This window comes from Tetranychus urticae, chromosome 1, assembly GCF_039701765.1.
Source record: "Tetranychus urticae isolate SD_2017Ah chromosome 1, NJAU_TeUrti_SD_1.0, whole genome shotgun sequence".
In the NCBI taxonomy this organism is placed as follows: domain Eukaryota; kingdom Metazoa; phylum Arthropoda; class Arachnida; order Trombidiformes; family Tetranychidae; genus Tetranychus; species Tetranychus urticae.
This window is the reverse complement of record NC_142958.1, coordinates 10,333,740-10,347,267: the sequence shown is the minus strand read 5'-3', so window position 1 is coordinate 10,347,267 and position 13,528 is coordinate 10,333,740. Positions and strand designations below refer to the sequence as shown.

The following is a 13,528-nucleotide window of genomic DNA, read 5'->3' as shown; positions in this document are numbered from 1 at the left end:
GTTAAGTTAGCATTGTTTAATAAATTATTTGTCTTAAACCCGGTTGACTTGTTCTCTCTCCCTCTTTTCTGTGGGTTAGTTTCACAGCTGTAGCCTTTTCTGTGTACATTTTAACACGAGTCTCTCCTTTCTTTTAGGTTGTTTTTCTGGTTGTGTAGTGAGGCGTTTAACTAATCCAGCAAATCAAAAGTTAAATTTATTGATTGTTACTCTCCATACCAAAGGGTAGACAGGTCTAATTAGCGTCTATGGTAAGTAAATTGTGCCACAATCATTGTTATCAACATCAATGCAATCTATTAGTCTGCTTCAATCTAGGAAAAAGGAAAAATGTCATAAATTTGTAAACCTTCATAATAATAGTCACCTAGGTAATTTGTTTTTATCGTAAGTTACCTGTCAATCTTTTAGAGATTAATACTGTCTATTAATTTATATTTTATAATTATCAACATTGTTTACTATTTTAAATTGGTAATAACTTGTGATTCACAAGTTTTGACTCATATTAGTTTTTCGGTTCTACTGCTATCTGTTGGTCTGATCATCATCTCAAAATTGGCGTTCATTTCAAAATCTTTAGTTTTTTATTGAAACATTTACCTTACTTTTTCCGTTTTCTGGTGTTCATTTTCGGTTAATATAAGTCTACCTTCATTGTATTTTTGTATAATCAATTCAGAAAAATCAAACAAAGGAGAATCACATTATCAATGATAACATAATAATGATATTGTTCTTAGCTATTGTTCAACTTTGAAAATTATCAAAGGTTATTTCAATTTGATATGATTGTTTTATTCCATAATTACTATTTTTTATTTTTACACATTTTAAGTGTTCAATATCGCTTCATCTTCCTCTTCAATTTAACATTAGTTTCCTAACTCACATGAGAAATGATTGATTGTAAACTAAGCAACAGTAGCTGTTGATTTAACTTCAATATTTTGTTAAATTGAATTATTGTTGATTCAGCTTTTTCGGCAATCTTTCCAATTGCAGTAACATTAAATAAAAAACAATACCGACTACTTGAAATTGTTGATTAATTATTTAATCATTTCTCACTCATTGACAATGTCAAGTTGTTTCCTTATTCATTCATAAGACTTCCATATTTGTATTTACATCTTTCTCAAGATTTGTGGTAACACTCTTGATACAAATCACACCTTCAAATAAATAAGTGCAAGTCTACCGAACTAAGATAATTATTGATAGACAATAAGCCATTAAATTCCGGCAATTGATAGCAAATATTTACAAAATTAATTAATTATTCATCAATACCCGCAAAGTTTTGATCGATTTGTATCTTGAATTACAAACAAGTTTAGCCATTCAAACCAATAGCTTGTCTGAGTGTAAGATTCATAAAACGCTATTAAGAATGAAAAAAAACAATCAATTATAGTTGGATATGAATTGGTCATAGTTTATATATTAAACAGCCCATTATCCTAATTTTAGAAATGAATATAAAATAATTAATTAACAAAATAAAAGTTAAATTGTTTCAACTCTACTTTGAAGAGGGTCAGAATAAGATGAATAAACTTGCTTTAAAGTTGCCCATAGTCATGGTCGACCACAACGCTCAAAAGAATGGGTCTCTCAATCAATGAGCAGAAAAAATGTGAATATTGAGTAATTCAGTTACAATATTTGGAAATGGAATGAAATGAAAACACAAAAATCAGTCAAGGTGTGATAGTTAACGAGGTTGATGCTAATTAAACATTCAAGTTGAGCCACACAAGTCTCCAATTTCATGATTGCTTTGTCCATCAACTTGTCAACAGCTCTGTCATTTACCTAGCCATGTTTGCAGTTTAATGCTTTCACAAAATCAGCTGGCATCTTATTTATATGTAAATGGCCAATAATTCCAGTATATAAAAGTTGTATTCAGTGTCTTTTTCATCATAAATTGGTGAGAAGTGATCCAGGGTACATTTTCACATTCAACTATTTTCCATTTGAATATCAATATCAAGTAATACATCGGTTTATGAAAACAGCAAATTAAATCTCTGTGTCCATCAAACAACTCAGTAAGCGATTCATCAACGCCAGTGACTTCAGTTGTGACGCAGATAATGATGAACTTTTCACGTAAACAAACAATATTCTGTGTTGTTGCTTACATAATTACATTTATCTTGATGACTCCAACAATTACGACCAGCTATAGACTTACTCATCGTGAAGCTCGTAAATTGCTTAAAATGATTTTAACAGCTGCCGTCCTTTCACCTCCAGGAATAGGAGTTGTACCAGTCCCTTTGCCAGTTCCGATTCCGTTCACAATTGAAACAGTTAAACCACCAATTGTTCATCCATTCCCTGCTCATCAGCATCATCATCATTGGAAAAGACAAGAGGATTAGATTGGCAAATCTTTCCCTCCAGAATGATCGATCTAATGAAATGAGATGAAACGTTTATTAATCTAAAGTGTACAATTTTAAACCCAAATCAAAAGATATTTTAACTACTTTTACCGTGTCTTTATTTGAAAACTTGACTTTGTTTCATTTACGTTGTGCTTTATTCTTATCACAAGTGATTCAAGGTGTTGAATGATCTCTGAATCCAGTTCATGATAAAACGAATAAATCTAAGTTTTAGACCAATTTCAATGCTCTGTCCTTTTTATCGTAAAATTTTTGTGTATTTGTATAATACAATTTGAGTTTGTGTGTTCACTGTGCCCATAAACCATCAGTTTTATCATCAATGGACATTAAACATAAACAATATTTCCTTAAATTAAAGAGAATAAAACATTCATTAGATAATTGTAGATTCGGTTGTTTTCTGCAACTTCCTTAAATTTATAGTTTGATAAATTTAGTAACCGAATTAGGATTGATATAATTCCATTAGTATATTAGTAAAATTGAAATCACCAATTAAATTGGCATATTTTACAACTAAGGATAACTATAAGGATCAACTAAATCAAATCTAAAGATCAATCATTTAATATAAGTCAGGTTGATATCTATCCATCCATCTATCAAAGCTATCAATTAATAATGGGAAAAATTCAAATAATCTCTTTGCATTTTAACATCTGGTTATGTCAATTGAAATTAGATAGGATTCATCTAATCAAAAGTTTCGATCAATGAAAATTTGAACCTTTGATGACTTGTACTTTGAGAACATTTCCATGATAATGAAAGCCTTCTCAAGTACAATTTAAAATTGAGTTTAACGCTGCTTATATTTGAAAACATGCTGACACCTAATTTCAATGGAAAATGAAAGATTAACCTTTTCAATTCAATTTAAATTCAGATGGAGGATTCTAAATATCATTCAATGGCACAACTATGCATGGAGAAATATCAAAGGTAAGAAAAACAGTTTCTATACCAGTAGTATCATTTCAATATCATAATTTTATGTTGGCCTTTGTTTCAACAGTCTTGGTAAAACTGGTAAGCCTTTGGACACTCAATGGACAACACTGTGTGGTTTGCTCTATGAACAGTCTGATAGCTTTAAGCTTGCCTGCTTAACAACTGGAACCAAATGTGTAACTGGAAATCCATCGAAATTATCAAACGTTCTCATTGACTGTCATGCCGAAGTCCTATGTAAAAGAGCCTTTAAACATCACTTGATGGGATTGATTGAAAAACACTCTGATTACTCTAATCATCTCGATAATTTAACTTGGCATCTTTTTATTTCACAACTTCCATGTGGTACTATTGATCGATATCAAGGTCCTGTTAAAAAAGGTTGTTTATGTTTTCCCATTTTCTGCTTCTTATACTTCCTTGATTGTCTTGTCTCCTTTTGTGATCATCATATACTTTTATTGTTTTCTGCAATATAAAGGAAAAATTATTACTCATAGAAAGTGAATTAAAACAAATATAAGATCGTCATCACACCATTTTTGTGATTCTGGTTGATAAATCTTACTATTGGTATCTTTAGCTGGGAAACTCTTTTTTACCAGAAATATAATAATATAAAAAGTTTTATAATCACAATAATTATTGTTGTTGGAAAATTTTTACGGTTGTTTTTGTATTTCTAAAGATCACTTGACTTTCCAATAACAATAATTTTTTGTGGAAAATAGTAAAATCTAATATAAATGATATCCAAGGTTGAATAATCGAAATTTGATGTTGATGTTGATGATGATCTCAATTTTGGTAGAGTTACATTTGAAACTTGTGATTTTCAGCTTCTTTAGCGATAAGACTTGATATTTTGATCATTCGATGCTATGCCATAAATAATCTTCGTTAATTATATTTGCCTTTTCCTAAAAGATGCCAACCATGGAATCCACCGAAAGCCAGGAAGGGGCGAACCTTGCAATGAAGCCTCATGTATTGACAAAATCTTGAAATGGAGCTATCTCGGTATACAAGGGAAACGATTGATTTCTTTAACTCGACGACCGATAAGGTTGAAATCAATAATTATTGGTAATTGTGTTGAAACTAAAGAGTTTGACTTGAAACGAATCAACCAGGCCTTGACCATAGAAATGAGTGACGAACAGAAATGTAAAATTGAATCATTTTCATCGCTCAATAGGAATTATCAGCAACCAGAAGTTCATTTTGTTGAAACCATCCGATGTTCACCATTTATCCGATATAATAATTTACAATCATGTCCTTCAGCAATTGTCTGGTGGAGTGAAAAAGAAGATAAATGTAAGAGATTACTCAGTTTTCATTTAATTACTTTTACAAACATCTCGTCAACTTTTAATTAGAAAATTATTACATCTGATCAACTCAGATAGCTAAATCCGGGTGCGTAAGCTAAGTGCGAAATTATTGAGAATTATTAATAAATGTCAACAAATTTTAACACTGGAATAAAAAGACGACTCGATGATCATAATCTAGTTTCAATGATGAGATCTGCATTAATCAAAATGAAAACTCAAATGTCAAATTACTCTATTTTTCAATGTTAATGGTTAATCAATTTGCAATTGTTTTCACATTCTTATAAATGCAGTAAATGTCGTTATTCATAAGCAAAATTGGTTTTCACAATACTTTAGCATTAAGCTTTATCTTATACTTTAATTGTTTTCCCTTTCTGTATTTCTATTGTTGTGCAGGGGAAATAGTGGTTGAAGGATTGAAACAAGGTGTTAACAAGAAACTTGCTGAATGCAATCCACTCAAAATAAGCCGGCAAGGTTTGGTTAGACGCTTTAATCAGCTAATTGAGAAATCTTGTGATCAAGATAATCAAGCTTCTGAAATTTACGAAAAAACATGGAGACACTTGAAGACATTGCCTCGTTTCTATGGATGGAAAAATACTAAACCAATCGACTAAATTGGCCAATTCGTATCGGCATGGATTATATTGAGCAAAATTTCATATTCATTATACTATTTACTCATTTTAATGTCAAGTTTTACAAATTTTAAATAAAAAGATGATATTTATGATAAAATTGAATCGATATTTACAAACCGATAAATGGTTGGTTTGTCAATACAAATCATATTTTCCTTGTGTTGACAAATCATCCAAAAAATCAGTTTGTATCATCAGTGTTTACTGCCTCTTTTACTCGAGTTATATTATTGTATTTATTTTGATGGGATCAAAGATATAATCAATTGCAACTATTGAAAGTTGTTTTAATTGCTTCAATGAGAACACACTGAAACAATATAAAGCAAGAAATACTGAATAACTGAATTGAACGGCCCAGTGTTTGAAAGCTGATAAAATCAAGATGTATTGGTCGATATGATTGAAATTCAATATCAGAGAATTAATTAAGAATATTTCAAAGTGATTTCCCTCGTAATTAAACATTAACTCTAATCAGTGAATAAAGAAAGCATATGATTCAAAAGGTACCATCAAAAAATTGGGTTTCAATAAATGATCATAAGATCTAGATTTAGGTTATCAAGTTTGATTCATTTACGATGAAATTATTAGTATACATAAAATTTCAGATTGCATTATTTGACTTCAATTTTAACTCTTGGTGCATTTTTCACTCTGAGACTTTGAACATTTAACTTTCTATTCAAGTTCCTATGGAAACAAATGATAAATTTTACGACAATGCTTAATTTACGAAAGGGAGAAATAAATAACTGATAAGTTTTTTGCAATTTATTGTTAATCAACCCTATTCATGATTGATTGACAATTGCACTTTGGCTTTTAACCAGAAAAATCATCTTTCCAATCAAATAACACAAAGGAATAAAGTGTAAAAAATCTGACTTTCGAGTTAAGAATTGGCAATTTATGGGTTCGTAGGGACACAAAGTCTAAGTCCGCTAGTGCTGTTAAAGAACTTATTAAATCGACAGTTTTCAAGAAAACGAGACAAAATTGAGACTTTGATCGCCTTTTGTTCAATTATTTTCATCAAACTCATTTTCCTGATGTAACTTTTGATGATCAACTAGAAAAATGGACTCAGTTTTTATTTCACTAATCTTTAGACTGAAAATGACCATAACTTGTCCAAAGCTGTCCAAACAATTAATATGCTAAGGTTCGTTTGAATTGGTTATTGACATTTAGTAGAGAACAGGAAACATTAATTGCATTGTTTCAATTACAAGATAATTTACTTTCGTCAGTGACTATCATGTGTTGCTGAAAATCAGATATTGATGACTCAAATCAAGAGTTTTCACCAGAAATTTTCTGAGAAAATAACAAAAGAAGAGTTAATTTTGAACATTAAAATGGCAAAATAATGACCTTTAATGAAACAGCGATTTCATGATTTAATTGTTGATTAAACAATTTCAAAAAAATTGCTTCTGAATGCCAAGTTTGAGCAAAGTTCGTTCTTACTGAATCAAATGAATTGGATTTTGGGTGAAAAACGCATAGAATAGATCAAAGATGGCATTTGATTTTATCTTTCTCTTAAACTGCATCTCATCAAATGAACAATAGTTGATTCTAATGATCGAAACGTCTAGAATTATTTGAACCAAATAAACAATCATCGATTGATACAATTAGTGCCAAGGTAAAACTATTAAACTAAACTATAGACTTGATCATGAGACTTGATTTAAGATAGATCTGAAGTTCATAAAATTTTGCTTTTAACCAGAAATTTTATCAAAGCATCAATTGACACCAATCAATTTAGACACGATTGGACAGTTGAGAAAAGCAGAAATCTGAATTGCAGAATATGATTCGAAATGAATTTTCATTAGCTTAATCTTTGATATTTGTTGAAAAAAATAATTACCAAGATATAAATTGATTCACAAAAGGATAAGAGTTGTTAAAATCATAAAAGAGTTACGCACAAGCCCATAGTAACAGAGCAAAGTGTAAGAAAATTCAATGGATTTAAGCACTTTCCTATTCGATCAACATCTTAAACAATAAGAATTTTGAGCATAATTCAGATAATAATCAATTGAAATAAGAAGAAGAATAGATTAGCAATATGATAAATATTGATTCACCTTTTAATTTCAGATTTTCTTTTAATCCGATTTATCCAAATATAATCCATAATTTGTTTCTTGTTGTAATTGATTAAACATCACAATCAAATCAAACAGCACATGGCTCAAAGCTGAATAAAGTAAACACGATTAACTTAGGGATGGCAAAAATATCCATTGGTCATTTGGTTACTGGCCTAGAAGAGATTGAACAGAAAAACGTTAGAATCACTATTTTATACGATTGGGGTGAAACTTGGTATCAACAGAAAGGTTTCGAGGTGAAGAGTACAATTATGGTCACCATTGGATCAAATTTAGATCAAAAGTGACCCTTAATTGCAGTTTTAGGTTGAAAGGTTCGGAGCAATCATTCACACCAGGGGAAACAGCGCTACTCGCTGTTCACAATTTTCCCCCATTTGTTTTATATGAAACAAGATGATAAAATTTACTCACGTGAGATACTCCCTATCCCAGGTAGTTAACTCGTTACCAATGAGGTTGAAGATGAGCATCGAAACACTACCTTTTCCTCTTAATAAAGGAGGAGTAATGATTGTGTTGCTTTTCGTGATTACTGATCAACAGATGATGATGATGAGAGTGGTGACGAAATGAAAGACCAAGATGAAAATGATAGCGGATAATGAAGCTTCGTTAATCGTTTCCCCCGTTAATTCAGTATATTTTTTCTGCAAATTCCTAGAGGGATCTAAATAAAATATATATACAATTCCATGATAATTTTGTTTTCACTTTTACTCTACTATAAGTAGCTTTACTATTTATAAGGAGCAAACAATTCGATTTAACTGTTCATAGTTGATTAAGCTATTAGAAAACTAACTTGATTAATCATCAAACTTATTTCTCATTTAATTTTAATGTTATTTTTTACACAGAAAAAGAAACTTGTAAATTCTGATTTGAATTCTTTGTGAATAAACTTACCGTTAATCGACTTTTAATTCGTTTCTTTTTTCTTTGTTTGTTCAACTTTGTTTTTGACTTTGAAATTTGACGATATTTCTTGCAAAATTTTTCTCTTAACTAAATTTATTTCAACAGAATCTTGCCTGTGACCAACAATTTAACCAAATATGAAAACATCAGCAGTTTTGCCAGTTGTAAGTGAAACAGAAAATCACTCAGATCATCAAAATGTTCCTGTTATTAGTGTTATTGGTGGTCGCTCCGTATTTGGTTCCATCAATTCACAACAACAGTTTCCCTTCAAAATGCAAGCAATTAAGAAACCAGTCTTTCCCGTTCGATATTACATCGCCGTGATTGCTTGCCTTTCATCTGCTGTTATGTACGCGGCTCGAGCCAATCTAAGTGTTGCCATTATTAGTATGATTGATTTGGATCCATCTGAAGATGTTAAAAAGGTAATTATATCAACCAGATTCCACTTCCTCGTCTACATTATATGCACAAATACCAACACAATTGATGCAATATGAAAGCCCTTCCATCAGCTCATTGACCGTAGAGATAAAACAATTTGATTGAAAGAGAGTAATGGTTGGCCAGCAGTTAATGGTAAACGTTTAAAAATTAAACACATTTCATTGCTTGATGATTGATATTAACAGTGAATTTTAGAAAAAAGAAACTTAATATAAAGAAATAATTGAAACGGGATAATAATTATATAAAATAAGTTTACAAGTTTAAGCAACTTTTTCGAGCCAAAACAGTTTAATTTTTCCAACTGATTCAGATAAAGCATGATTTTTTAAACTATCGCCATCTATCTTTTTTAATGAAAACTGTTTTATGCTGCATGTTTTGAAGTTATACAATAGTGGTCAGGGTTAAGTTAATTTTCAAGTTTTGCCATCTCCAGCGTATTTGTAGAGATGAGAAAAAAAACAATGTATTAGAAATAATAATATAATAGAAAACTGAACAAAATGAAATTCGATCTTATTGGTACTTATTCAGCGTTAGAAGCTGACTAAGAAAAAAACCTTTCTTTTGCTACTCAATGTTAGCCTGATGACTAGCATTGGCAATAAAACTGCTAATCTTAATATGAAGTAATTTGTATCTTGGGTTAAGCAGTCGAATCTCGCCAAGTCCTCAAAGTTAGATCTGGTCAACACCACAAGCAAAAAGTCAATTTAACCCTTACCACTACTGTATTTTTATTTATCATTATTTATTTTTAATCAAGTCTGTGCTTCTTTTACATTAATGAGTTTACTCACTTTGAAAGTATTTATCGTCTTCAATGTACTTATTAATAAGTTAGATCCTCTTGATAAATAATTGTTTTATTAAGTGTCCTCTCATTACGCTTATGTTAACACAGAAATCTTGAGGTTCCTTGATATGTTCAATTCAAGTTGCGACTCTAGATGATGAGTTTCGATTATCTTGATGATATTGTCATATTGAAATTATAATTCATCGATATTAAAGATAACAAAGGAAACAAAAATTACATTCCTTGAACTTGAGCTTTATCCATGTTTTCGTCGTCTTCTGTTTTACTTGTTGAATTTCCTCACAGGCGGTTGTCAATCATTGTGATGAATCAGTTTTGTTTGAAGGATTGGATATCGCCAATGAATTATATCATCGAAAACTTTGTGGATTAATTGTAAAAATAGATTTGTGTTCCATTGTTTTTCCCTTCAATTATTCAAAATCATGGGAATCAAAAGGGAAAATTTCAGATCAGAAGGTGCTCTTGTTTGATGAATAAATTGAATAATCGCAAGGCCAACAGGACTAATCTGATATTACTAGATTAATTGATCATCTTTATTTGCAATTTGTAATAATTGTAATTCACGTAACACATGTTACAGACACCATGAAAACAATGTGCAGCTTTGAAACGCAGCTCACTTAACCTCTGACAAACGCTTTTCATATGACAACCTTAACCTCACCATCAAGTTATTTTCATTATCACCAGACATTAAAAACTACTTGATTGACATTTATCTGAAAATTGACTCAACATTATCTCCATTTATTCATTATTAATTGTGATTAAATGCAGCTAAATATCAACATGGTTATAATTTTGAGACTGGAAATTGCCCAACAAAAGCATGATGATATTAGAGATGAAGCCACGTCATTTGTTATGCGAAGACAATTGTTGAAAAACTAAATTTGGATTTGACGAGTTATCAAATAATACCAATATCAAGATAATGTTATGGTTAAGAATATTGTTTCGTATCTTACCGATCAAAATGGATCCAGTTGACTTAATCTTAGCGATCAAAGTGCCATGCACTCAATGAATCTAATATAAATAGCATCTTTTGAATTTATTACAAGATGATTGATTCTGGTCTGATTCAGCTTTCACAGTGATTCATGTTGATGGTTGCTGATAACTTGTAATTATCATAGCTTAAGTTTGCTCAATCACAAGTCTTTTTCATGATCAATGTTATTGATTATCTAAGCATCAATTCAAAATTCCATCCACCCATTGTTATTCTTATTCTTATTCGTGCAAAATGTTTGAACTTAAGATATTGTGATGGATGTTACTAAAAGCACCGAACTATATTTTTCAAACTAACATCTATAATTGTTCTCAGTCTCATTGTTGACATATCTGATTCAAAGTATCACAACTATTTAAATTGCTGAATATTTTCCCTTTCTGTTGAACTTGAGAAAAACAAAAATCTACTATTCGATTATTGATTATTGATTATTATTAGTAACATTTATCTTAATGGAATTAATATATTGCTTGGAATGTGATTGCACTTCAAATTATTTTTTGTATTATTTGACAAAAGTAACATTATTGGGACACAATATTGAACTGAAATTGCATGACAATCATTCAAATCACTTGATCAACTAGTAATTCCCTTTTTCATATTATTTCTTGTTCGAGTTTAGAGATTATTAATACTTTCATTTATCGTTTAGATCTCATTTGAATGGAACCAAGAGGCACAAGGAATCATTTTGGGTTCATATTATTATGGATTTGCCGGATTCCAGATAATTTTGGGCTATTTGGCTGATCGCTACAATGTTGTCACTTTGAATATAATTACACACTTGATTGCTGCTATAATGACCCTTCTCACACCTTTAGCCAGCTTTTATGGGCCCATTGCCATCTCAGTTGTCCGAGTGATCATTGGTATAGCTCATGCACCCATGTTGTCCTCTTTATACGTGCTTTTCAGCAAGTGGTTCTCTCCTGATGAAATATCTGTTCCTATCTGTTTAATGATTGTTGGTTCCAACTTAGGAACTGCAGCTATCATGCCAATCACAGCTTGGTTCTGTAAGCAAACACTGCTTGGTGGATGGCCGCTAGCATTTTATTTCACTGGAATTATCAATTTAATAATACCAATTGTTTGGTACTTTACTGTTACTCCAACTCCTTGCACCCATAAATACATATCGGAATATGAGAAGCGCCACTTGGAACATGCTAATGCTCACGTCGGCCAAATTAAGGTAACTATTGTTTAATTATTACGAAAAAAAGCAACTCTTAATCATGTTATTAATTTGCAATTTATCTTTCAACATTCAATGCAACAGTTTAAAATTGATTGGAAAGCAGTTATAACTTCACCAGTTCTCTGGTCAATCACACTAGCCAAAGCAGGAACTGGATTTGGCTACATGATTGTCAATACAAAGATTCCTGCTTACTTGGAAAGTCAATTGGGAATGGATTTGCATGAAAACGGATCTCTAAATGGAATCCTTTACATTGCCCTTTGTACATCTCAACTATCAATCGGTCCAATAACCAAATATTTGATGAAGAAAAAGTATCTTTCTCGAAGCATGATTCGTAAAATCTGTGAATCAATAGGTAAATTATCCTGTCCAATCAATGAAAACTTTAAACAAAATAATCCTGAAAATTAAGTTATTCAAAGTTATTTATTTTTCTTAATTATATTATATTTTCCAGCTCTTCTGGTACCTTCAGTGACTCTTGTAGCCATCGCACATTTCCCATTAGATCCATCGTTTATCAAATTACTTTTGGTCGCTTCAATGTTTGCTTTCGGTGGAAATGCTGGTGGTGACATGCCAATAGTTTCTGAAATAGCCCCTGACATATCTGGTACCATTTTTGGTATAACCAACACGATTGGTTCAGCAACTGGTTTCATAGCTCCAATGATTGTAGGGATAATCTTAAACGATGGGGTAAGCATGCAAGTTAAAACTAACTATAAATTAGAATCCATCTGATTCATGAAATTAATGTAAACAGAATACTAATTTTCCCATCTTGCATTTTCTCAATAGGATACCAGAGAAGGTTGGTCAACAGTCTTCTACATAACAGCAGCTTTCATGAGTTTCACTGCTTTCGTGTTCATGTTTTTATCGACATCTGAACCCCAATCATGGGGAATGTTACCCAGTCAGCCTGAAGTTGCTCAAGATCCAGAAGTCTTCAAAGAAGAAAGTAAAGCAGCATACCTCAAAAAGCGAAGAATATCACATCCAATTTTCTCAGCTCAAATTTCTAGTCTTTAGACACTACCATGTACAGCATTTTGTCCTCTGCATCTCTCCCACCATTTCACCACGTCACAAAGGAAATCATTTCAAAATTCAAATCGCCATATTCTGAGTTGAAACCAATTTGATGAGACAAGCAATCCTTTTCACACACTCCATCTATTGGTATCTATCAATTAGTATTGCTGAAGACCATTTAAAGTATTACAATCATTACATCGACGAAAGCTTTGATTGAAAACAATTTGAAACATTTCTTCGCATAAACTGTCGATATATCTTTTTATACAGATTTCTTCTTCTATTTATTATAATATCCCATTCACTTAAAAATTTAAATCTCACTGATAAACTGAATTATTGTTGAAAGGTGGAGTACTCTCATGTTATCATCAACATTTATATAAAATATCACCGGGCCTTATTTCATTTGAAACCATCATTTCTTACTCCACCTTTCTTGCATACCTTCAACGTCATCTTTCATTCCTATTATTACAATTGTATTCTGTACCTATTAGTTCATTGTTTGATACTCACAAATAAATAAAAGTATTACAATCATTGAACAA

At 31.1% G+C, this 13,528-nt stretch overlaps 2 protein-coding genes and 1 long non-coding RNA gene across 6 annotated transcripts; 2 read left to right on the top strand and 1 right to left on the bottom strand.

Annotated features, from left to right (window-relative positions):
- Window positions 1–109: 109 nt before the first annotated feature.
- On the top strand, window positions 110–5,461 carry Adat1 (Adenosine deaminase, tRNA-specific 1). Its single transcript, XM_015927848.3, has 5 exons — window positions 110–251; window positions 3,310–3,365; window positions 3,439–3,758; window positions 4,305–4,697; window positions 5,117–5,461. The coding sequence occupies exons 1-5, from the start codon at window positions 249–251 to the stop codon at window positions 5,338–5,340; spliced, it is 996 nt and encodes a 331-aa protein (XP_015783334.1). The 5' UTR covers window positions 110–248; the 3' UTR covers window positions 5,341–5,461.
- Window positions 1,415–8,553, bottom strand: LOC112538722 (uncharacterized). Of its 4 annotated transcripts, none has more exons than XR_016198207.1 (7): window positions 8,412–8,553; window positions 7,917–8,172; window positions 7,476–7,654; window positions 3,946–4,671; window positions 3,388–3,845; window positions 2,508–2,769; window positions 1,415–2,425 (listed from the first exon to the last, which is right to left on the bottom strand). It is a non-coding gene; the product is annotated as an uncharacterized LOC112538722 (long non-coding RNA). The 4 variants fall into 4 exon arrangements; XR_016198206.1 differs by having other exon boundaries at window positions 4,195–4,671; XR_016198208.1 differs by lacking the exons at window positions 7,917–8,172; window positions 8,412–8,553 and having other exon boundaries at window positions 7,476–7,848.
- LOC107361103 (putative transporter slc-17.2) lies at window positions 8,284–13,528 on the top strand. The gene is made up of 5 exons (XM_015927847.3): window positions 8,284–8,851; window positions 11,379–11,924; window positions 12,012–12,291; window positions 12,394–12,635; window positions 12,738–13,528. Exons 1-5 carry the CDS (start codon window positions 8,561–8,563, stop codon window positions 12,969–12,971), a joined length of 1,593 nt encoding a protein of 530 aa, XP_015783333.1. The 5' UTR covers window positions 8,284–8,560; the 3' UTR covers window positions 12,972–13,528.

Excerpts from the sequence above, each read along its gene's own strand:
- Adat1 (XM_015927848.3), top strand. Across the intron at positions 3,759-4,304 it reads TCAAGGTCCTGTTAAAAAAG|ATGCCAACCATGGAATCCAC; the intron begins GTTGTTTATGTT and ends TTTTCCTAAAAG. Across the intron at positions 4,698-5,116 it reads GAGTGAAAAAGAAGATAAAT|GGGAAATAGTGGTTGAAGGA; the intron begins GTAAGAGATTAC and ends ATTGTTGTGCAG.
- LOC107361103 (XM_015927847.3), top strand. The coding sequence starts at position 8,561 with ATGAAAACATCAGCAGTTTTGCCAGTTGTAAGTGAAACAGAAAATCAC. Across the intron at positions 11,925-12,011 it reads CTCACGTCGGCCAAATTAAG|TTTAAAATTGATTGGAAAGC; the intron begins GTAACTATTGTT and ends TCAATGCAACAG. Across the intron at positions 12,636-12,737 it reads GGATAATCTTAAACGATGGG|GATACCAGAGAAGGTTGGTC; the intron begins GTAAGCATGCAA and ends TTTTCTCAATAG.